We start from the raw sequence: 25,260 nt of genomic DNA on the forward strand, positions 1-25,260 counted from the left end.
GCTTCAAAGTTCTTCACACAACATGCATTTCTCAAAACATCTCTAGTAAGAGATTAGAATTCTAACATAATCACTTTCTTTTGCACAAACAAAAAAATGGAAGGAGAGTCTTTTTTAGTTCTTTTCTAACAACAGTAACATTTACAAACGTAAAGGGCTTTGTCTAGCATCAGAACCATGCGGCGAGAGGTTATTATTAGATATTATTAGATATACTTATTAGATTATACTTATGGTATATACTAGTATGTAATAGTATGTAATATATTAAACTTATTTTAGTTTTTAAAAAATATATGCTATTTTTGTAGGTTCCAAGGTATAATATAGACACAGTAATTTTTTAAACTTACAAAAAGTCCAAATGTGAAATTTCAACAATTTGCAATTGACATATGAAGTCCAAAAAACACAGTAATAATTTAAAAAGAAAATTTTTTCACACAGCTTTTAATTTCAAATTTATGGACCAATTAAATTTTTTTTTAAATGCTAACTTAGGGCTTAGCATTTTGCCACAGAGACACCACATTTGACCTAACACTGTCACATCATTAGGTTTTTTTGTTTTGTTTTGTTTTTTTAAGATTTTATTTATTTTATTTGACAGAGACAGAGATCACAAGTAGGCAGAGAGGCAGGCAGAGACAGAGGGGGAAGAAGGCTCCCCACTGAGCAGAGGGCCCAATACGGGCTCGATCCCAGGACACCAAGACGAAGGCAGCGGCTTAATCCACTGAGCCACCCAGGCGCCCCACATCATTAGTTTTCATTAGAAATCTTTTTGAGGGGCTTGCACATGGCTCAATCGGTTAAGCACTGGACTCTTGATTCAGCTCAGGTCGTGATCTCAGAGTCCTGAGATCAAACTCCACGCTGGGCAGAGACTACTTAGGATTCTCTCCCTCTGCCTCTCCTGCCTCGTGTCCTCAGTCCCCCCACCACAGCTCATGTACATGTACACTCTCTCGAAGAAAAAAAAAAAAACAAAAAAACGTTTTGGTATTCACTTAAAAGATCACTTGAGGGGTACCTGGGTGGCTCAGTTGGTTAAGCAACTGTTTCAGCTCAGGTCATGATCTCAGGCTTCTGGGATCGAGCCCTGTGTTGGGCTCCCTGATTTGCAGGGAGTCTGCTTCTCCATCTCCTTCAGCCCAGCCCCCACATACATTCTTACTTTCAAATAAATAAATAAATAAATAAATAAATAAAATCTTTTTAAAAAAATAAATAAAAGATCACTTCAACCTCTAGGTAGTGACTAGACTCCTCAGTTTTATGTTTTATAATTAATCTTTATCTGGGATTCATTGTATTTCGTACAAATTAAGGGGTTAACATTTCATATAAATAGTAAGAGGAAAAATTCCTACATATACTAATTTCTGTTTATGAGCTCTCTATTCCTTACACTGACATATTTATTCACTTTTCTGTTTTCTGTTTTCAAGTGCTTCCATTCTCATACTTCTTACCATATTGTTTAGATAAGACTGCCTTGGCAATACCTTTAAATACACAGAGGGCCAATTTTATCATTTTTCATAATTACCTTGGCTATTTTCAGAAATGTATGAATACATATAAGCTTTTTAATCACTTAATGTAGTGGACCTTGTGAACCTAACTGAAATGACATAAAATCTCTGTATCAATTTGGGAAAGATCCGCACTCCTATACTTTTGTATCCCCAAACAATAACTCCTATGTTTTGCCAACTGCTCACATCTTACTACTACTTCTTCTTTGACAAGATTTTATAGTTTACAGAACCATACAGGTTCTATGTCTTCCCTATTAAATTTCTCCCCACCATTTTACAAGATACTTCCGTTAATTTGAATAGGGCTCTTTTTTTCCATTTTCATTTCAAGCTGGCTCTTACTAACACAGACAGACATAACTTTGCATGTTTATCTTGTTGCATTCAGACCTTGCCAAACGTGTTTTTATTCTAGAAATTTTTAGTAGTATCTTCTGGGTTTTCTAGGGACACAATTATATATAGAAAAAGAAAATTTCTTTTTTTTTAAATTAAAAAAAAAAAAGATTTTATTTATTTATTGACAGAGAGAGACAGGGAGAGAGGGAACAGGGAGAGAGAGAGGGAGAAACAGGCCTCCTGCTGAACGGGGAGCCAAATGAGGGGCTCGATCCCAGGACCCCCAAATAATGACCTGAGCTAAGGCAGATGCTTAATGACTGAGCTGCCCAAGCACCTCCCCAAAATTTCTTCTTTTTACAATATTTAAACCAACTTTTTTTTTTTTTTTTTTTTACTTCTTACCCTCTAAAACAATGATTGATAATAATGGTCCTTTTACATAATTCATTTGTTCCTGACTTTAAGGGAAATTTTTACAGCATTTCCTTTAAAATTATGTTTGTTACTAGTTTTCATTAAAACTTCATTGGTTTCTTAACTGGTTTTTAGTCAAATTTAGTTTAATTTTGATTTCAGAGTGTGTTTTAATTAGAAAAGGCGACTGATTGTTTAACAAATACCTTTCTAGCATTTATTACTTTTTTGGTAAGCCAGCAGTATTTTATTCTAATTGCAATGGATACCATTATCAAGGTTAAGGTTTTCTTTTTAACTTGGGGTACCATATGTATTGTATGCATACAATACATTATGCATACAATAATTTTGAGGTACCATTTGCAAGGTACCAGTTGCTATTAAATGGGTCCATTTTAAACATGCAATTCAAGAGTTTTGACAAATGTGTGTGCCCACAGAAACACCACAACCATCTACTTAGAAGTTTCCCCTACTCCCAAATGTTCCCTTGAGTCTCTCCAATCAAGACCTCTACACCTGCTTTCCCTCCCTGGCCTCATGCAACTAAATGCTTTTCTAGTTTCATATAAATGGACTCTTCTCTATCTGGCTTCTTTTGAAAAAAATATTTTTGAGATTCACTGATGTTTTGTAATGAATCAGCAGTTTCTAATATTTTTACATTGAGAAGTAGTCCTTGGCCTGAATATACTGCAATTTATGTAGCCATACATGCCCTGAGGGATTTTAAAGTAAGGGGGAAGATGTGATTTGGTTCTGTAAGTGAACTCTGGCTGCTGAGTGAAGATGAACTAGAAAGTGCACTAGTGGCAGGAAGGAGGCCAAGTGAGAAGGCTGTTCGGAGTCCAGGCAAGAGGGCAGCAGCTCGGGCTGGGGTGGCGTTCTACTCTGGTGCTGAATGGAGACGTGCCTGCATTGAATTCCCAGCTTTACGTGATCAGCCACAGCAGATACATTGCACTGACACTTGTAGCAGGTTCGCATCTGGAAAAACCTGCGAAGTTTCAGTGAGGGGGTTGAGAACACCTGCTGCCTATTAACTCCCAGCAATGAAAACCCCACACAGGGCAAGTCTTTCTGCTGACCGAGGAATCCTAAGCACCTAGAACTTCAGAATGTAGACAAAGTGTATTTAAATACTTCTTGATTCCTCCTATCCCTTTGTTAAGTGTGAAGGTCACAAGAGAACACTGAAATCTGACACCTGCCTTTCACCTCTGCCAATCCTAGTGAAGATTCACAAGCATGATCCTGGGGGGGGGGGGGGGGGGCTGAACAGTGAGGCGGCAGAAACATGGAGAACCTCCAGTATGGCACACAGGACAGACACCGCCTCACACTCTAGTGGCAGATGTCTTCAACGGCAGCAAGTCCCTCCCACTTAAAAGTTAGAACCCTAGGCTGAGAGGAGCTCTAAGACTTAGTTTCTCAAATCCATCTTTTGAAAACTTCAAGAGCATTAAAGCTTGAAATCTCTACTGCATTCTCTGGTGATGACCGGTTGGAAAAAGGTGCAGCTCCTAATTTAAAAAGCCTTGGTCTTTTTTTTTTTTTTTTTTTAAGATTTTATTTATTTATCAGAGAGAGGGCGAGAGAGCAAGCACAGGCAGACAATGGCAGGCAGAGGCAGAGGGAGAAGCAGGCTCCCTGCCAAGCAAGGAGCCTGATGCGGAACTCGATCCCAGGACACTCAGATCATGACCTGAGCCGAAGGCAGCTGCTTAACCAACTGAGCTACCCAGGCGTCCCAAGCCTTGGTCTTTTTTAAACAGTTTCCAGTATCCGGAGACCCGAGACCACCACCTTTAACCTAATGGATTAAGTACATACTAGCGAAAGAAAGAAGAAATTCCTCCTCACATTTGTCCTCATCTTCTTAGCCTTTGTGGGGATTGGGGAATAGGTGTGTGTGGGGGATTTCAAACAAGAGCCCCAAACTCCAAATAATGTCTAGGTTCTCCCAGCCTTACTCATTAAGTCGGTGGTTACTACGTGGAGGTCAAATCACAGAGCAGCACCTCCAAGGTCTGTGACATACCTCTGTAAACCTCGTGCCGTTATCAGTCCCTGTTCATGACCCAGTTTCTAAAAAGCCTGATCTGTGTCCTCTTAAGTGGCTTTAGTTCTGTCACCTATTTTTAAACAGTCATCTGGTGCCTCCCTTCCCATCCAGTGTTGGCTTAAATGATCATGACAGACATCCTGATCCTGAGCCGTGCATGTCCTCTCTTTGTGGGATGTGGCTTCGCTGGCCGTTTGCTCCATGCGTAGGCTTCATGTGTTGGCGGATCCGCAGTAATCTCCCGATGGTTGGTTAGGTTTCTCAGAGAAGGATACTCTACCATGGGGACTGAGGGTATGTGCCTGCCTGCCAGTATGTTGGGAACCACGTGGGGAATGATGGTTGAGAGAGGGGTCATCACCACATTCAGTATGTCCACACGGACTCAATCCTCTGTCCAAACGTGCCAGGTGTCCCTGGGTAGAGGAAATCTTATTCTCTATGGATAAAAAATCTCAAAGCTTTTTCCGGGGGGGTGGGGGGTAGAGAGAAGAGCCACCCTCCTCTGAAGAGTTAGAGAGGAAATATGGAGAAAATCTTCCACAGATTTTAGACAAGAGTCTTGCCTATAGGAATTCCCCAAGGTATCTGAAATTAATAGTGGCTAAGACTTCTGCAGGGTTCCATGGTGATAATGAGCTATTTCCCAGTTCTTCACATTGTCAGCTTAGGATTCAACTTTCTTAAGTTGCTAAGTAAGTTAAGAATCATCTTTTGGCTCTTCATTTTCCAGAATGCTATCTCCTCTTTGTCCTTATGGGCTTGCATTTTTAAAAGACTAAATTCAAAGGTGCCTGGTTGGCTCAGTGGGGCATGTGATTCCTGATCTTAGGGTCAAGAGTTCGAGTCCCATGTTGGATGGGGAGCCTACTTAAAATTAAATAAATAATAAAAACAATAAATAATAAAGCCAAGTCAGTGGTTGGGAGAAATGTCTATGTATTTTCAGATTTATTTATTTATTTTTGCGAGAGAGAGACAGAGAAGGAGAGCATGGGGGGAGGGAGGGAAGGGCAGAAGACGACTCCCGACCAAGCGGAGAGTCTGATGTGGGACTTGATCCCAGGACCTAGGGATCATGACCTAAGCCAAAAGCAGAGGCTTAACTGACTGAACCCAGGAGCTTTTTTTTTTTTTTTTTTTAAATTTATTTGTCAGAGAAAGAGAGCACAAACAGGAGGAGCAGCAGGCAGTGGGAGAAGCAGGCTCCCTGCTGAGCAAGGAGCCCAAGGCAGGACTCAATTCCAGAACCCTGAGATCATAACCTGAGCCAAACAGAGACTCTTAACCACTGAGCCACACAGGCATCCTGTCATCTTTAACTCAAATTGGTTAAAGAACTTTCTTCAGTTATTTCCCCCAAAAGGGTATATATAATGATTTATTTCTGAATCTTTATTTTAAAATCTCTTTTCATAACTAAGAAACAAAGGATATATTAGTTGGGTATAGCACTCTTCAGTCAAGTTCTTTCTAATGAAGTAGATATCTTAAGATTTTCTCATTTCCAGTTTATAGGATCTAAAGATGATTTCAGTCTACATTCTTCGCATATGACTTGGTATTTCTTTTTTCTTTCTAGAAACTTCAAAAATGTTTTGTTCTAGGTATGCCTTTAAGAGCTACTTTTTATCATTAGTCTTATCTGAAACTCAGCAAATCTTTCCAGTGACACCTCAAGGTTTTCTCAAGAACAGTGGGAAAAAAAAAGAAAGAAAGAAAGAAATCTCCCCTATTACTTCTTTTTAAATTCACCTTCCTTTATTTGTCCATTTTCTCTTCATGAAACTATTACGTACGTACAAAATCTCTTGGGTCTGCCCGCCACATCTCTGATTTCACACATTCTTTCCTTCTCTATACCTTTTTACTACATATTTTGAGAAACTTCCACTTATTTCTTAGGGTCACTAATTTAGTTCTTAGAAGTGCCCATCCCATCTTTTGTTTTGCTGAAACTTCTAAAAGTGACAGTTCTTAGTTTATTAAAGTCCTCCTCTAATTTAATGTCCTTAATTAACTGTTCTTACTATTTTTCAGTAAGCTCAGTCATTTGACTCCCTTCGGAGTTCTAAAACACCTCCCGTTCTCAGGGGTTCCTCCAGGTCTTCCACTCTACAAATCCTTTGCCTTTGTCCTAATGGCTGTTTGCCAAAGGATTAGGCACCGGTTTGCTGGTAAATGATTGCCAACCAAGCTGGGTATGAAGGGAAAGGAAACACACCAGCCTACAGCATTTGCCAGTTTCCTTGTGGTAAGTACTTTCTCCAAGGCTGATTTCAAACTATCAGCGTCTTATGAGAAAAGACAGACGAGGCAGAGATGAGCAGCAGCAACCTCACCCAGTCCTTGAAGAGGAGCTACAATGGTCTACGCGCTACCTCATCCTCCTTGAACTCATCCTTGATTCCCTCTATGCTCCAGACTCTCTGCTTCTATCTTCACTTAGCACTTATTCTGTCCTGTAGTTAGTTCTTTATGTATGTTCTTCTCTTGTGCTGTAAGCTCCTTAAGTGCAAGGAAAATACGTTGTTTTTCAATTTCTTCGAGAGCTGACACCAATTATTTGTTGATTGATTTTAATGGCTGAATTTTTTAAAAAAATATATTTTATTTATTTATTTGACAGAGATCGTAAGTAGGCAGAGAGGTAGGCAGAGAGAGAGAGTGAGAGAGAGAGGGGGAAGCAGGCTCCCTGCCGAGCAGAGAGCCCGCTGTGGGACTCGATCCCAGGACCCTGAGATCACGATCTGAGCCAAAGGCAGAGGCTTAACCCACTGAGCCACCAAGGTACCCATAATGACTGAATTCTCAAAAACAACACAACTGTCCAAGTTTCAGAGTACCACTATCACAAGCTAGACCCTAAGACATGAGCTTTTACTGCCCACCTGCCTGGGCTCACCAACCTCTAGTCCAAAGTTTTCTTACACTCTTCTTTCCAGTTTCTCTCAGCCAAAAGACCCTCCAGGCATAATATCCTGCAAAACTGAAACTCACTGATTTCGTTACACCACTTCTGAAGGCACAGAAATACAGAACTAAATTTAACGGCAAAGAAAGAAGTATAATTAATGGTATATTACTTGTGTTGAATCAGATTTTCCCTAAAGATATGCAACTTTCCAGAAGAGAAAAATAATTCTGCTCATTTCCTTTGATAGGGCTAGAGCTTAAACTGTAGCAAGGGAGCAGAGAAAGGAGTCTAAAATGTTCAGTCCAGGCCAATTGAAATGATAGTTCTTGAAATATTTTCTTCCTCATCTTCCCTTAACTCCAAAATCAAAATATCATCCTCCCCATTTTCATTTATTTTCCAGAATCCAAGAACAATATTTTTTCAACCTCAGAACCTAGTAAGTATATATGAAGAATACATTCCTGTGTATCCTATGTTTTAGTTTTAAGCAGAGTCATTCCAAAGGTCAGTATTAGAACCTTTAGTAACACTGTCCTAGTCTACAAATAAATTGGGATAATAAACATATATAACAGAAAATTTTAACGCAGTCATAAAAACAGGCACTTGCCTGTGAACAGTGCCTAGGATAGCTGGACAGATGGGAAGCAGACGGGTAATCCCAAAGGGGCAAAATGACCTGGCCTCAAACATATGGAGAAGATCCTGGATTAACTTCAGTGGCCACTTCCTGCTGTCTCTTTCAGGCACGTATATCAAACAATCAAAGACAATACAGTTCAATGTATCAAATACCTGCTCTAGGGAAAAACAAGGAGAGGCAAATAGAGTGATATGAAGAACAAGAGATAGCAGCCACTCAGAGAAGAACGGACATGAAAATAATATGATGGGAGACAGTAAGACATCCACGTTAAAAATTCCAGAGTTAGGTGGGTATTTCTGAAGTGCTTACAGGCAGCAACAACATAGAGCATACTCTAAAAACCTGTCATGATTTAGGATTTTGAATCCTAGCGGAACTGAAGGAATACCGAAATAGGAAGTGGAAACTCTAAGTTCAGTTACTGGCTTTATTATATTACTGGCCATGTTGCCTTCTCAATCTCTCTGAGCTTTGGTTTCTTCACATGTAAAATAAAGGCAGAGATTAAATAATGGTCCTTCTAACAACTTATAATGATTTTTAAAACTGTGTTCCTATCTCGTACGAGCATTAAGAGAATTACAGCGTCCGTGCTGGTAACGCCCTATCAAAACAAAAATGTAAGATACTAAGTTTATCCTGGAAAATAGCAATATTAGATTTTTAAGTAGAATTCTGAGTTTTCTTAAGAACATGGAACATTTTGTACTACTGCCAAATGTACAATATATAGTAATCTATATATTTAGAATTTAGAAATTCTAAATGCTTCATTTTCTTCTCCACAGTAATGAGACCTAACACCAGATATGTGTAATACAGACATTCGCATAAATATATGTATGCATATATATGTTTTTTCTAAAAGTTCTCGAAGTGTTCCCTGGTTGTCTCCTTCTGCCCACTGTTTTATAACACATCATCTTCACGGATGCATGAGCCAGGAAGACATAAAAGCATACAGATGGGGGCGCCTGTGCGGCTCACTTGTTAGGCGTCTGCCTTCATCTCAGGTCATGATCCTGGGGTCCTAGGATCAAGCCCCGCATTAGGATCCCTGCTTGCCGGGAAGCCTGCTGCTCCTCCCACTCTCCCCGCTGTGTTCCCTCTCTCACTGTGTCTTTCTCTGTCAAATAAATAAAACCTTTAAAAAAATATACTTAAAAAATAAAGCATACAGAAATCCGGAGTCTACGTTGCAACTTACTGTAACTTTTAAGTAAAACTTTGGAAAGGACAAGAGGCCAGAATGTTAGGATCAAAACAGAACACACTGGTAATCTAGATGCATGTGCAGTTAAAAATACCCAATGTCATCCCTTCTCATCCATACTATCAATAAGATTTTTAACCATAATTCATTAAATATTTACTTAGTAACTATTATGTTGAAATTGCCAGATGTACACTTAAAAGCAATAACATAAGTGGTTCCTGACTTCAGGAACCAGCAGTAGACATCTGAATGAACTAACCACACAAGTGTAAAATTGTGTAGTTCATGTTAGGGTTATATTTGTAAAAATTCAAAAGTTCAGGAAAAAGAACATATTATTCATTAGTTTTTTTCTTTCAAGGTCCCAAATAAAAATCATTTTTAATTTCCCTTGATACTAAAGATAAAACTCTCTGACACTGAAGTTTTAAAAGAGCATTCAAACCAGTAACGCTGTCCTATAAAATCTAAGCTAAGAAACTGCTTTGTAAATGTTTTCAAAAGCCTAATACATAAAGCGGACCTGAATTTATACACAGAGCCTAATATGACTGACTGATCTCACACACTGAAGCACTCTAAATGGATATAAATAACACTTGTCATTTGTGAAAGAAAAATCTCATCCTCATATATCCCCAAATTCATCGGAAACATACGTACATACTTCTGACTTCTACCTGAATAACATTACTATTATGTCACACAGAAGACCTGCTGGTTTCTTTATCTCACATATTAACCACGTTTTTAATGCTCACTAATGGGATTTCTCTCTCTCTCACTTGAGCAATTTTTTTTACCACTGGAAACACGTACTGGTAACTCTACAGTGCTAAATTTCACATTCCCATCATTACTTTATTAAAAGCTTCATTTTATGAATAAAAACAATAATCTTGGGGCACCTGGGTGGTTCAGTGGGTTAGAGCCTCTGCCTTTGGCTCGGGTTGTGATCCCGGGGTCCTGGGACCGGTCCCGCATCAGGCTCTCTGCTCGGCAGGGGTCCTGCTTCCCCCTCTCCCTCTGCCTGCCTCTCTGCCTACTTGTGATCTCTTTCTCTCTGTCAAATAAATAAATAAAACCTTTAAAAGAAAAACAACACAATAATCTTCCTAAACATCTTCATTTCCATTAAATAGCATGCAGTATTCTGAAATTTTTGGTGCTAATTTTCGTAAAGTTTTAATCATTAGAGTTCCTGCATATCCCCATTTAATGGAGCAGCACGGAATACAAATTTGAATTGGCGTTCAGAAACCAGAAGATCAGGTAGGCTAATGCTCTGTCTACATGTTTAGTTTCAACACTGGACTCATACCACATTGTACATAGCTGAATTCCTCACTCAACAAAACGATGGATTCTTGCACATTCATGAGTCACTCATGAATACTCAAAATCACGAATGTCAACAGTCTAGGATACTCTATGTTAATAAATCAAGTACAATATGGGCTAAAAGCCTTAATTCCAAAATAGAAAAATTATGCATGATAATAAGGTATAAAAGTAATAACTTTAATACAGTAAAATACTTCAGTGCATACAAACCTTTAAAGCCATCGGGATATACATCAGAGAGAAATTTAGTGTTGATGTCTCCTTCTATAAAGCGTGAGTTGATTATCACCTCTCGGAGTAATGCAATATTATGTGTAACACCTAAAAATAAAACGGTATCAGATCGGATTAGAGAACAAGTCAGTTAAAAGTCTCTTCCCATCTACAGCAATTTATCATTTGTGTCTTATGACCAAGCAAAAACCAGACAAGACTATTCATCTCCTTGACTTCAGGTAACAACAAAAAATGTCTGAAGCTATGGTAGCAATAAAACACCAAAAGCAAACTCCAGAACTTTATGCTGCCAAGTCAATTCAGGAGGGAAATTAATGTCTTTTCAGTAAACAGTGAAAAAATTGAAACAACTAGATATGCATATGGGGAAAAAAGAAAAACCCTAACTCAGACCATATACCAAAATTAACTCAAACTGACCACCAATCAAATGTAAAACCTAAAACTGTAAGACTTACAGAAAAATACAGGAGAAAATTCTGATTATCTTGAGGTAGGCAACTGATTCTCGGGTAGTACACAAAAACCATGAGCCACAAAAAAAGAAAGTATATTTTATCAAAAGTTGAAAAAGTCTGCTTCAAGGAATACAGTTAAGCAAATGAAATGGCAAGCCACAGACTGACAGAAAATGTTCAAAACACAAACATCAGACAAAAAGCTTGCATCTGGAATATATAAAAATGTTTAAAATACCGTAAGATGACAGGGATAACAATGGGGAAAGGATCTGAAGGGACATTTCACAAAAGAAGATACACAAATGAAAAGTTGTCGCACATCACCATCATCAAAGAAATACAATGAGATGTCCCAAACACCAAATTTAAGTGGCTACAAGACAGAAATAGCGTATGTGTCAGTGAGGATGTGGGACAACAGAAGTGTCACACACCGTGGTGGGGATATAAACGGCACAAATACTTTGGAACTGTTGGGAAGTTCTTAGAAAGTTAAACACATACTCACACATATGATTCAGACTAGTACCTCCTGAATATTTGCCCAAGGTAATAAAAATATATATCTATACAAACAGTTACACACAAGATTATTAGCTTCATTTACAATTGTCAAAACTGGAAACCGTCTAAATGTCTGTCACTAGATGAATGAATTAGCAAAATGTGATTTATCCATTCAATGGAATTCTATTTAGCAATAAAAGGAAATGAATTACTAAAATTCGCAAGGATGAGGGCGCCTTTTGTGGCTCAGTGGGTTAAGCCTCGCCTTCAGCTCAGGTCATGATCTCAGGGTCCTGGGATCGAGCTCCCCATCAGGCTCTCAGCTCAGCAGGGAGCCTGCTTCCCCACCCCCCACTGCCACTCTGTCTAATTGTGATCTGTCAATTAAATAAATAAAATCTTTTTTAAAAGTTTTATAAAATACACAAACTAATTATGCTGAATTTAACAAGGCTACTGTAGGAGTCTGTTAATGTAAAATTTCAGAAAAGGTCTCAACAACCTACAGTGACAGAAAGCACATCACCTGGTTGCACTGGGACAGGGATAGAAAGACGGTGGATTGAAAAGGCAATGAAGAAACTTCTGGAGGTGATAGAAATATTCAATAGCTTGACTGTGGTGATGGCTTCACAGGTGGACACATGTCAAAACTCATTAATCTGACCACACTACATTAGAGAAGTCCACTATGTCAAGTATACTTCCGTCCGCAGTAGAAGAGGAGAAAGAGAGAAAGAAAAGAAAGGGGAGGGAAAGGGAGAGAAGCTTGTGATCCAACAGGAAACTCAAACACTGAGCCTAGTACACAAGGAGTCCTACAAAGTTCAGTTGGTTGTGGTAGCTGTGGTAACTGTGGTAAGTTGTGGTAACTGCCACAAGAAGCATTCGAAGGGCATCGGGGAAGTTCTGTGAGACAGAAGGACTTCAGGAAGGGAGTATCTGATTTTGGTCACACACATTACAAAGATGTAAAGAGGAATAAAAAGGGAGGATGGATCTTGTCAAACCCAGGGGAAGCAGGAATTCGCTCAGGCTTCCACAAGAGGAGCAGGACTGGAGCGTGAGGTTTGCTAATTCCTTCCACCCTCTCCACCCCACTTCCTTACCATCCTCATCTGCACGGTTCTGCTGCAAAACCAACCTCGAAAGCCCGATTCTCATCTTTCTATTCAATCTAACAGAGTGCTCACTTTCATGAAAATAATTCCAAAGGAAGCAAAGAATCAGACCATCAAGCCCATGCACCAGATCTACCCCTGACCTTGGGTAAGCTACTTCGCCTCTCAAAGATTCAGTTTCCTCATCTGTAAAATGCTGGTCACAACAGAAGCTATCTGGCTTTATCATCATGAGGTCTGAAGGACATGATGCTTAAGGCACTACCAGCCGCCGGCGCTGGCACATTAATGTTGAGCTCGTTGTCATCCTGTCATGCGGACGGCCGCAGCGCAGAAGAGAACGTGCAGGACAGACACATCCCACGGCAGCCCCGCCGCACCCAGAGCCTCTGCGACGACCTCCCTCCCAAACTTCCGGTTTCACACCCGGCATGGGTCCCATTCCTCCAAGTTTACAACTCTTTATTGACAGGACACAGCCATCCTAATAAGCAGCAGTCAGAAAATTCAGCCTGCAAACCCACCCACCCCCCATGTTTAGAAATCAAGTGTTTCTGGAATACAGCAGTGTTCACAGCCGACGTTATGCGCCACAAGAGTCAAGCAGTTATAACAGCGACCGTGTGACCCACAAAGTCGAAGCTGTTAACTAACTGTCTGGCCGTTCCTGCAAAAGGGTTGCTCCCATTTGCTATAAGGTTTTTAGCAATGTCGATACTCTGAGCGAATTAATTATTACCTATCAACACTGACTCTGTGGCTACTGCCCATATGCAATGAGGCATCACAGGGAAGACAGTGTGAGCCAACACTGAGCAACAGCATGGCGCCCGCTTTGGGGAACTTTCCGTAACGAGTCACAGAATAAGAAAATGGCAAGCAGAAAAAGAGATTTAAAGGTAAGAACATCATGATTCAGAGAGACTGAATCATTTATCTCAAGTTTAATAAAACAGAAATTACAACAGCAGTATATGTTGAAAACTATGGCAGCCCGTGGGGTTCCCCTAAAAGGTCCTCTTCATTTTTTCCACAGTAACAGAGCCTTAGGAGAACAAAAGGACCCCATCTGTCTTACAGCTGGACCTGACAAACTAATTCCTAGAGGAGGGGCGGAAAGGTAGAGCAAAGCATCCAATTCCAGCCCTGCTTACTTGAAAAGAATTGCTTGGGCTTCCTTTCCTGCCTTCTCCTACGGGCTTCCTGATACAGCAACGCCACTCTGGAAATGAAGGTGAAACACAAGAACACAACAGGGGTGTGGAGGGGGCAGGGGTGTATCTCCTGGAATGATTACAGAACACAAACCTGCCCCCTCGGCACAGACCAGCCCAGAAAGTTAAATAAGAAGTAAATAATTTTCGGGGTGCCGGAGTGGCTCCGGCAGTTAAGCATCTGACTCTTAATTTCGGCCCAGGTCGTATCTCAGGGTTGTGAGATGGAGCCCCATGTTGGACCCACCTTGAGATTCTCTCTCCCTCTCTCACTGCCCCCTCACCCCCCTCAAAAAAAAAGTAAATAATTTTCTATCTTATTTATACCACTGTATTTAAAAATCTTTGTTACAGCACGTTAACCTGAATCTAATATATACATATGGGGGGAGAAGGGCACACCTTTCAATTTGATTTCCTCTCTCTGAGCCAACCAACTTAATACATCCAACTAGGCATTGCTCTAGGCATCTCTGCACGCTAGACCATGCAGGCTAGCAACCATGTGCAAAACTGAGTATCTCCATTCCTGCCTCAGGATACCCTATGACTAAAAGTTCTAAAAAAAAAAACAACCTGGTGGGTTAAGCCTCTGCCTTTGGCTCAGGTCATGATCTCAGGGTCCTGGGATTGAGCCCCGCATTGGGCACTCTGCTCAGTGGGGAGCCTGCTTCCCCCTCTCTCTCTGCCTGCCTCTCTGCCTACTAGAGATCTCTGTCAAATAAATAAATAAAATCTTAAAAAAAAAAGTCTGTAATTTACTCAAACTGCCTCAAAACATTTAGAGAAAGTTCCAAATTAAAATATTAATGCCCCTCCCATAGCTAAACCTTCATGGAAGAAGTTATTAGCTACAGACAACGATCTAGTAAGTACCATTCACAGGACACGCCCTGGACAAAGGCGCAGTTATCCCAGCCTTGCTCCGTGGGTAATGACTTAGACAGTTTTTGACAACTAACAGTCAGAAGTCTGTTGTGATTATGCATATTTTTATGAGGAAAGTATTGGAAGGTATAAAAAACTTCTGATGACACAAATATAACTAACAAATCATTGCAAAAATGTGACATCTGCCTATATTACAGGTGATATTTGGGTAAATGAAAATGATGTGCTAGGTGTGCTTAGAAAGACGAACTCAGTAAGCAAAAATTTAAAATAAAAGACTCCTATGAAAGGGAATGGAATCCTTTTGCTGTATGTTTTACAAACAGACAAAACTAAAGCACTTTTGAAGAAGAAAAGGGTACGGCTCACCAGAGAGATTTCTATGCACTGGCAACAACAGATGTGGCCTTCCAGGAAGAGGAAAGTAGGAGAGACTTAAGGCAAATCTTCCTGGCTGGGAGACGAAATAGAGAAAGACACAGGAGGACACAAAAGCAGGTAATAAATATCAAGAAGAAACTTAAAATACTTAAGAATTCTCACTGTTGTTAGGGCGCCCGCATGGCTCAGTCAGTGGACTGCAGGACTCTCGGTTTCGGCTCAGGTCAGCTCAGGGTCCTGGGACGGAGCCCTACAGAGGCTGCCCGCTCAGGCCTCCCAGTCTGCATGAGGTTCTCTCCCTCTCCCTCCCTTCTGCCCTTGCCCTGCTCTCAAGTGCACACATAGGTGCTTGTTCTCTCTCTAAAATAAATAAAATCTAAAAAAAAAAAAAAAGAAGAATTCTTACTGTTGTCCAAAGCAAATGGAAAGCACCAGGTATTTCTGTGGGGAGAACTGAAGGAAGTACACGATGACCAAGAGCGTGAGCAAAGGAAAGAGGGTGTATGTGGAAGCGCAACAGCGCCGTGCCGGCCGAACAGCCATGCAACGCTTCTACGTCTCTTAAGGGCAACCAGAACGGGTGAAGCAGGGCAGGTACAACCAGGTCTGAGCGCCAGGAATCATGCAGGACGCTACTGGGAAGGGCACGGGGGAGGGGTGGGGAGTGAGGATGGGAAAAACCATTAGCGGACAACCGCAGGAGACTTGCTGAAAACCGGCAAGGCCCCCCATCACCCCCGCCACACCCTCGGCACCCGGCAAGGGTGGAAGCAACACCGACAGAGAAAAGCAACTGGGTCTGAAAGAGATTGAGCAGGCTGAGAGGGCGTGGCGACGCAGCGGATAAAGAATGAGGGAGACGGGGTGCCTGGCACATGTGACCCCCGATCTCAGAGTTTCAAGCACGAGCCCCATGTTGGAAGTAGAGAGATTGCTTAAAAACAGAATTTTGTGCGACGCCTCGGTGGCTCTGATGGTTAAGCATCTGCTTTCAACTTGTGATCCCACGGTACTGGGATCGAGTCCAGCATCAGGATCCTTGCTCAGTGGGGAGCCTGCTTCTCCCTCTGCCTCTGCCTGCTTGTGCTCTCTCTCTCTCATTCTCTCTCTCTCACAAATAAATAAAATCATTTTAAAAAATAATAAAATAAAATCTTGTATTTAAAAAAAAAAATGAATGGGAGTGATGAGTCACTTCTGGCTCTGGCGCGCTACACGATAGAAACCACCACTTCATAGAAAAGAAACAAGTTGAGAGGAAAACATCGGATTCACTGTGGACAAGTTAAACTGGAGAAGCTTGGGAGAGGAGACTGATGGTGTCCAAGGGTTCAGAGATCAGAAGAGAAGGCCAATTAGGACGCAGAGCCACCCGGAAAACAAAGAAGACAAAGCCAGCAGTGTGTAACTTACTCCTGCACCATAACTGAAGTTTTGGAAAAAAATATGATATTAAAGAAGGAGCTGGAAAGGATGAAAATTAGAAGATCAGGGTGCAGCTGGATTTTATTTCCCAAAAAAAGTGTTCTTATGTGCAAATTAAAATTTCAGAATGTTTCCATTTGTTAGTTTATGTGTAAATAGTAATTAACATAGAAGGGCAATGCAAACTCCCAGGCTTTTTGACCTTCAGTTAAATAAAAAATAATACTGCTTGGGGCGCCTGGGTGGCTCAGTGGGTTAAAGCCTCTGCCTTCGCTCAGGTCATGATCTCAGGGTTCTGGGATCGAGCCCCACATCAGGCTCTCTGCTCAGCAGGGAGCCTGCTTCCTCCCTTCTCTCTCTCTGCCTACTTGTGATCTCTGTCTGTCAAATAAATAAAAAATCTAAAAAAAGAAAGAAAGAAAGTTATATTTAAAAAAAAATAATAATACTGCTTGGACTCATATTTTGTATCTGACTTTACAAGCTCTCCTGTGACAGCCTAGTGACAGTATAAATTTTCTTGCTCCTCTGTGAGGTCGATGCCAAAGTAGCTGGCATCAGACTGTCTTCAGGAAACCCCAACATGGATTTCAGAAATAATGATGATCTGAACAATAAGATTGCTTTCTGACACCCAGGGATCAATTTGTGACTGAAGACATCAAAAAATTAAAATGTATGCGGTTTTCCAGGATAAATGGAACGTTGCACTTTTATTCCACATTCAAAGTTGAAAAATAAGTGATTTTTGAAAACATTAAGTCAAAGTTATTATAAGCAAATATTAATTTACATTTTGGATATCAAAGAGCAGAGCCATTCAAGCACACAAATGAAGCCCAGACTTTCAAAAATCTTTCTACTTGAATAGTAAATAGAGCATGAAAACAGACTTTTATCTTGCTAAAAGAGGCTTCAGGAATAAAATTACTACACAAAAGCACTTTCTCTTTAAATATTCTCTGAATAAAATATTACCGATTACTATGCAAAACCCACTCATTATCTGTTTCTCTTTCCGAAGGACAAGAAGATGAAACAGTGGCTAATGGCAGACAACCAAAATCTAGGTGCCTCCACTGACTCCAAAGACTACTGTACAGTAATTAGTTCTAAAGCCAAATGGGGGACTAATCAAAAAACTGTCTTCTTTTCCTAAAAGCTCAAGAGAGCAGATAGATGGGGAAAAAATCATGGAACTGTTAAAAGACAGCCCACACATCTGAAAGTTATCATTTGTACGGAGCTTACTTTCTTTCCATGTCCCAGGAAAGACAGTACTCTTTAAACCGATCCTTGTTCAAACACGAAGTCGGTCACAGAGGTACTCTGAGACACAGTTTATAACTTCAACGGTATTATTAATCACATACTCATAAAAATTATGGCTCTGAGTTTTAGACAGGGAATTCAAAATGACCCCTGCCAAAGTTCACAGGGTCCCATCTGTATGGGAAATCACGACCAGGCCCACAGAAGAGAGGACCCCGAGGAGCCGCTTTCTCCCGACTGCCTGCTGTTTCCAAAACACTGGCCAGACATTAGCTGCACACAGGGCCAGGATCAAACGGAGGCCAAAAGCCACTGCTTATTTCATGGGGACTCAGAAATTAACTTTAACCAAATTACATTTCTGCTCTCAAGATTTTTTATGTTAACAAAAGCTCACAATCAACTTAGGAGAAAAAATATTATTTGAACAACTAAGTGGTTAGCCAACAAGACAGCAAGCTGTCCATCCTTTCCTGTCCTTTACAAAACAATTTCTTCAAGCCCTCTAGCCGTTAGAATTCATCAGATGAATCATACAGAATCACAAACGCATCTGTGTGAAATTCCTTAGCTTTGTGGGGAGGGGGCACATGCTCCTCTTCATCTATCTTTTTAACTTTTTAAAAAAATATAATTGCAGAATATAAAAAAATTCACAAAAATAGTATGAAGTATTACTGTATATCCTTCACCCAGATTCACCAATTGCAACATCTGTTAACACATTTGTTTTATCATTCATTTTTTCCCTCTTTACACACACACACACGCATGCACGCACGCACGTACACTTCTTTTCCTTAAACATGTGGGGAGAAGTCAAAAACAGGATATACTTTACCTCTAGGTACTTCAGTATTTCCTAAAACCAAGGTAAGTCTCTCATGTAATCACAGTACAATGACCAGATCTGAAAATTAACATTGATAACAGTATCATTATCTAATCTGCAAACCTTACTCAAATTTCAGTAACGGTCTCATTTATGACCTTTACTACAAAACACAGACTTTTTTTTTCCTGGTTCAGGAACTAATCCTGCGTTTAGTGTCACGTATCCTTGGTTTCCTTTGATCTAGATAAGGTTGATCCACTTTTGTATTTCTTGACCTTGACACTTCTGAAGAGTGCAATCCCTTTATTTCACACACTGTCTTCCAATTTGGTCTGTCTGCTGCTTCTTCATGATTATATCCAAGTTATACATTTTGGGGAGAACATCACAGAAACGATGTGCTATTTTCAGTGCATCATAACCTCAAGAGGCACGTGATGTTGCTATATCCCATGACCAGTGATACTAATTGTGACCATTTGGGTAAAATGCTAGGTCTGTACATTTTTAAGATATTTTATTTCCCACTATAATTAATTAGTATCTCCTGTGGATATACTATGAAACTATGCAAATACCTGTTGCTCATATTTTCACCCACTAATTTTACCATCTGTCATTGATGATTCTTACCTAAATAATTTGGCACAAGTAGGTATTTTTCTACACTAATTAAAAATCTAGTGTAGAAAAGAACTGTGCCTCTTCTTCCCACTTTTAGCTTTCTTACCTATTTATGCCAGTATGACAATGGGCTTTAACCCATTGGTAACATTATTTATTTTGTTACTGAAGTTTTGCCAGACTGGCCAGTGGGAACCCCTGAGAGCTGGCTCCTGTGTCTTTCTGACATATCATCATCGTTGAGCACTTGATTGCTTTCTCATACAAGATGCTTCAGGCTCATCGTAACACTCCTCCAGAAATCAGCCATTTTACCATGGAGCGCTGGTTCCATTTATGAGACAATGGTATTGGAAAGAAAGGATCTGGGTTCTTGGCATGCTCATTGCTATGGGTGTCAATGCTTCCATGACCTCTCTGTGGTTCTCAGTCGAGGGTGATTTGCCCCCCTCCCTCATAACATATGGCAGTGTCTGGAAATACCTGGCTGTCACAACTTAGGGGATGCTACTGTCATTTAATGAGTACAGGCCAAGGTGGTGATGAACACCCTACAGTGTGAAGGATAGCCCCCCGACAACAACAAACTGTCTACCCCAAAATGTCAGTAATACTAAAGAAACCCTGAGCTCCAGAATATGTGTATATACGTACACACAAACACACAGACACACACTAATATATCTGTACTCTTACATTCCAGTCTATGTTACAAACCACGAGTTTACACGGATACCCCCAGTTTCAACTCAACACTGCAGGACTCACTGTATCTTCATCCATTTCCACATCTTTAACTTCTTTCTCGGGGAGTGAGAAATGTCATCTTATCCAAAATCCATGTATTTATTTCCTCAATCCCAGAACATACATAAACTGGCTTCAGAACTGCTAACCCATGAACTAGGACATGCAAACCTATTAACCAGAGTTTAATGTTTGTTTGTTATGCTGTATTTAGCTGGAGAGTATCCAGTCAAAATATAGCTAACAGTTATTTAAGGCTAGATTTTTTTTCCTCTCCCTCGTCCCCACCCAATCACCATGATTATTCATACAGTATATCCATTTGTTTGGTTGTACTCCATTTTGAATTTCTTCCCCAGAACGTTAATAGTTTTATTTTGAAATATTGTCAGAATTCTACAAGTGAAATCAAGTAACATTCCATGTTACTTCATTTCCTATTCGCCAAACATTTCTACCTGCTCCTCCCTCCACACCTGTAAGCACACCATCTTACTCATTCTGCTCTTGTGCCTGTAGGTTTCCAGAAATGAGCACATACACATATATATTTCACTTCCCAGTCATCCACCATTATCTATTCTTTTTCCTTTAATACAAGAAACGCCACTTTTTAGCTTAGTAGATGGCTCCCTTGAACATCTATGACATTTCCCAAGTTCCCAGAAGCTACGTACGACCATGTGATTATACGCTAATAGAATGGGAACAAAAATAAAGGTACTTTCTAGGTTATACCTTGAAAAAAAAAAATGGGTGTGAACTCTCCCTGCCACCTTCTTGCTGAGGCTGGATGACGGGCATAAAAGCAGCCACTCTGGGGGCCCCAAGTGAAAACCATCTGCTGTGAATCTAAGCCCTTGACAATCTCCTTTTGAGATTATGACATGGCAGAGAAATTAAATTGGATCTTTCCTAGGTCACTGTATTTTTTACTGTTACAACTGCTTAGATTGCGGCCTAACAATGAAGGTCCTCAGGTAAGAAGAGGACAGAGCATCCCAGGACATGAAAACCTCACTTCTCCAGCAACCCTCACATACGTCCTTGAGATCCACAGCCATTTCTAGAACATTACCTCTTCTAATCCTTGGAGAAACTTCTTTTTCCTTGAGGTTTATTTTATCTAGTCAAAAAATCTTCTCCAACTCCCTGTCATCTACCAACATCCTCGTCATAACCCAGTATTTGCTGCAGACTTTACGTCACCGGACTCATGACCGTCCTTCAGATCCTAACTCCTGTCGCCTTAGGAGGACGACCCAGGCAACATCGTCACTGCTCATCTTCTAGGATCTCATTGCAAATAATCTATTCTCTCACTATAGCCACGGAGTCCCAGAGTCACACCCTGAAATCATCTAAGGTTCGCTAACTACACCATATTCAAAATCACCAATTCAAACTAAATTGCTTGTTCTGGCTCCAACCCCCATCTCTCCAGCTCATTCCCCAAGTGCCTTGACCAGACCAATAAGGAAACCTCCAATCTAGAATGTGAGACATTCTGCAAGTCGGCTACCCGGGGCTCTACTGGAGAGTTTTTGATATGAAATCCAAAAAGGAAAAGAGCAAGATAATAACAAGATGTGAGTAAAAGCAATGTGTAAACTCCAACTGGATTGTAGGTGGAATTAAAAAAAGATTTTTTAAAGAAAACAGTTCTTTGCAGAACAGGGGAAACTGGAGTACGGACAGAACATGAGCTGATACTAGGAGACGCCTGTGAATTTTCTTGAGTGTGATAACAATGTTGTGATTTTGGAAATCACAGGAAAATGATCTTACTCTTCAGATCCATACTGAAATATTTAGGAGTCATGTATCATGATGTCTGCAATTTCCCTTCTAAACAGCTGAGGAGAAACATGAGGAGGGAAGGGAAGGAGGACGTGCAAAGAGGAGGAGAAAGGAGAAGCAAAGAAAGGGAGAGCCGGAGAGCCGGAGCAGACAAAAGATGTGAAAATACTTAGCAATCTAGGCGAAGAGCATACAGGTGTGCAATGTACTGTTCATTCAACTTGAAAATACCTAAAATAGGGGCTCCTGGGTGGCTCAGTGGGTTAAGCCTCTACCTTTGGCTCAGGTCATAGTGTCAGGGTCCTGGGATCGAGCCCCGCATCGGGCTCTCTGCTCAGCGGGGAGCCTGCTTCCTCCTCTCTCTCTGCCTGCCTCTCTGTCTACTTGTGATCTCTCTGTCAAATAAATAAATAAAATCTTTATAAAAGGAAAGAAAAAAAGAAAATACCTAAAATAAAAAGCCTGTGAGCAATATATCAAGAGAAAACAAGCTTCTAATAAACTTTTTGAGCTAACTATATATGTGTTTTGATCCGATGTGTATACATCCACAGCCTTTTCTCTGTGCTCATCCAAATACGATAAAGATACTGTAGGATGGGAACGTGGGCTTAACTAACGTCAGACTGCACCATACCTCACCCTGCAAATTGCCTTTCTCCCTGACAATATGCACACACATGCCTTCAAGAACCAGCTAAGCAGTAATTTACACTGAAGATGCATAGTAATTCCTTCAGTCCACCCATCTGCTGGACACCTCAGTTGATTAGTACGTGGGCTACTGTAACCAGTGCTGTCATAAACGTCCTCATTAACATCACTGCACAATTCGGTCTTTTAAATCATAGGGTAAGATTCCTAAAGACTAAACAGGTAGGTCAAAGAGCATGCACTTTCAACATCCGATGCCAGGCCACTTTCCCAAAAGATAAGACCAAGTCACACTCCAAACACTCCCAAGTGTGCCCATCCCCTGTACTTTCCCTCTACAGTGAGTTCGGTCTTTTTTTTTTTTTTTTTTTTTTAAAAGATTTTATTTATTTATTTGATAGAGAGAGATCACAAGTAGGCAGAGAGGCAGGCAGAGAGAAAGAGAGGAGGAAGCAGGCTCCCTGCTGAGCAGAGAGCCCGATGCGGGACTGGATCCCAGGACCCTGAGATCACGACCTGAGCCGAAGGCAGCGGCTTAACCCACTGAGCCAGCCAGGCGCCCTGAGTTCGGTCTTTTAAAAAATGCTGTCACCCTGAGGAGCTGCTCAAAGATAGTACAAAGCGAGGTACTCTCAACCGAGTCACCGTAAGTCCTAAGGCAGTGTTCACATGCTTTCAAAGAACCAAACCCAGAGGTGAGGAGAAAAAAAGAGCCCCCCATCTCAATTTCCACCATATTTTTTCACTCCATTAGGGTATCTATGAATTCACGTTATTTGTCTGTTTCATTCCGAGTTCACTAGAAACTCCTTGATATAGGGATATTATCACTCATTCATTAATTCATTCAACACGTATTACTCACCTACCATGTATCAGGCACTGCTAAGCACTAGTAATATATGAGTAAACAAGATAACACCATCACTGCCCTCACACACCTAACTTTCTTATGAGATAATCTGACATTTAGCAATTAGTCAGGCAACTAGTATTTTAATTACAGTTATGGCAAATGCTTTGAAGAAGCAGAGCAGGAGGACACAGCACCAAGAATGACCTACAATGGACTTTCAATATTGTTTATCTATGGCTTCATCAGTTTCACGTATCACACCAACTGACGGATAATAATTTCTGACATATGGTCTTCAAATATGTAGTTTTATAATTGTAATGAGAGAGGGACTAACGAAGGTAGGACCTGAAGTTACAGAGCTATTACTTTGCCAAGTCCTTTTACATACTTAACCTCAGTTAATCTCTTAACCATACTTAATCTCAGTTAATTAACTTATAAGGCAGAGGCTAACACTCCATTTTTAAATGTGGAGTATGAGATTCAGAGAGAGTAACTTAATGAAAATCACAGCTCCTAAATGGTGTCAGGACAGGATAAGAACCCAGACCTGTGTGATTTCTTTCTATTGTATCACAGTGAACCAAAGGCAGAAATTTCACACTAAGCCTGGGAAAAAACGATCTGCTCAATAAAACACATTTTATTTTATGTATGATACATAGAAAATTAGGAGAGTAACAGCAAGCCTACTACCACTCCATACTTAAATCACTTCATTTAAAACTGTAGTAACTAGGAGTGCCTAGGTGGCACAGTCAGTTAAGCCTCTGCCTTCGGCTCATAACCTGGGGACCCTAAGATCTAGCCTTGCATCAAGCTCCCTGCTCAGCAGCGAGTCGGCTTCTTCCCTCTGCACCTCTCCCTGCTCGTGCTTCCTCCCCTTCTCTCTCTCTCTGAGAAGTAAATAAATCTTTTTAAAACATAAAATAAACATGTAATAACTAGTGGCAAACATTCATTTAAATATAAAACATGAAAGTATATTCTATAAATATGAAAGAGTACTCGTTTCAGAAGCCAGAGTAGAACAGAACACTAATATTGTGACAAAATGCCCATGTGCCATGCTACTACATTACATCAAAGTTTAATAGAGATGTGATTTAACAAAATATTCTTACTCAAATTGACTATCTCAAATTCATGAATTTACCACTCAAGCTTACTTGAGCATAACTCAAATTAGCCAAAATCCAATAATTCAACAACCACAATAAATATTACAAAGATACCGGGGCGCCTGAGTGGTTCAGTCGTTAATCATCTGCCTTTGGCTCAGGTCGTGGTCTCAGGGTCCTGGGACCAAGCATCATCTGCCTCCCTGCTCAGGGGGAAGCCTGCTTCTAGCTCTCCCACTCCCCCTGCTTGTGTTCCTTCTCTCACTGTGTCTCTCTCTCTTTGTCAAGTAAATAATTAAAATCTTAAAAAAAAAAAAAAAAGAACCACTTTTTTTAAAAAATTGCAAAAATACTGGTTGGGGGCAGGAATCCTTACAGATATTTAAAGGCCTCTGGGAGTAACAGTCCCAAATACCTTGTTCATGTCTCTGTACATGTAGTTAAACATATAGAGAAAAATGCATACCCAAATTAGATGTGTGTTCCAAACACCCATTTGGGGGGATAGTATTTCTAAGGAAAACAGACTCCTCCAGGCCTACTTAACCAATATATAGAGAAAATATGTAACTGCTACTTATGGTGGAATATGGCAGAGTTTAAAAAAAAAATAGTAA

At 40.4% G+C, this 25,260-nt stretch overlaps 1 protein-coding gene across 2 annotated transcripts in view; it reads right to left on the reverse strand.

Moving 5' to 3' along the window:
- The window catches only part of PCCA (propionyl-CoA carboxylase subunit alpha), a 414,664-nt gene that overhangs the window by 181,454 nt on the left and 207,950 nt on the right, over positions 1-25,260 (reverse strand). For both annotated transcript variants that reach the window (XM_059143714.1, XM_059143713.1), the window contains one exon: positions 10,705-10,815. In XM_059143714.1, the coding sequence (XP_058999697.1) occupies positions 10,705-10,815 (111 nt within the window). The remainder of the gene's footprint in view (positions 1-10,704; positions 10,816-25,260) is intronic.

Source organism: Mustela lutreola, chromosome 13 (genome assembly GCF_030435805.1).
Source record: "Mustela lutreola isolate mMusLut2 chromosome 13, mMusLut2.pri, whole genome shotgun sequence".
In the NCBI taxonomy this organism is placed as follows: domain Eukaryota; kingdom Metazoa; phylum Chordata; class Mammalia; order Carnivora; family Mustelidae; genus Mustela; species Mustela lutreola.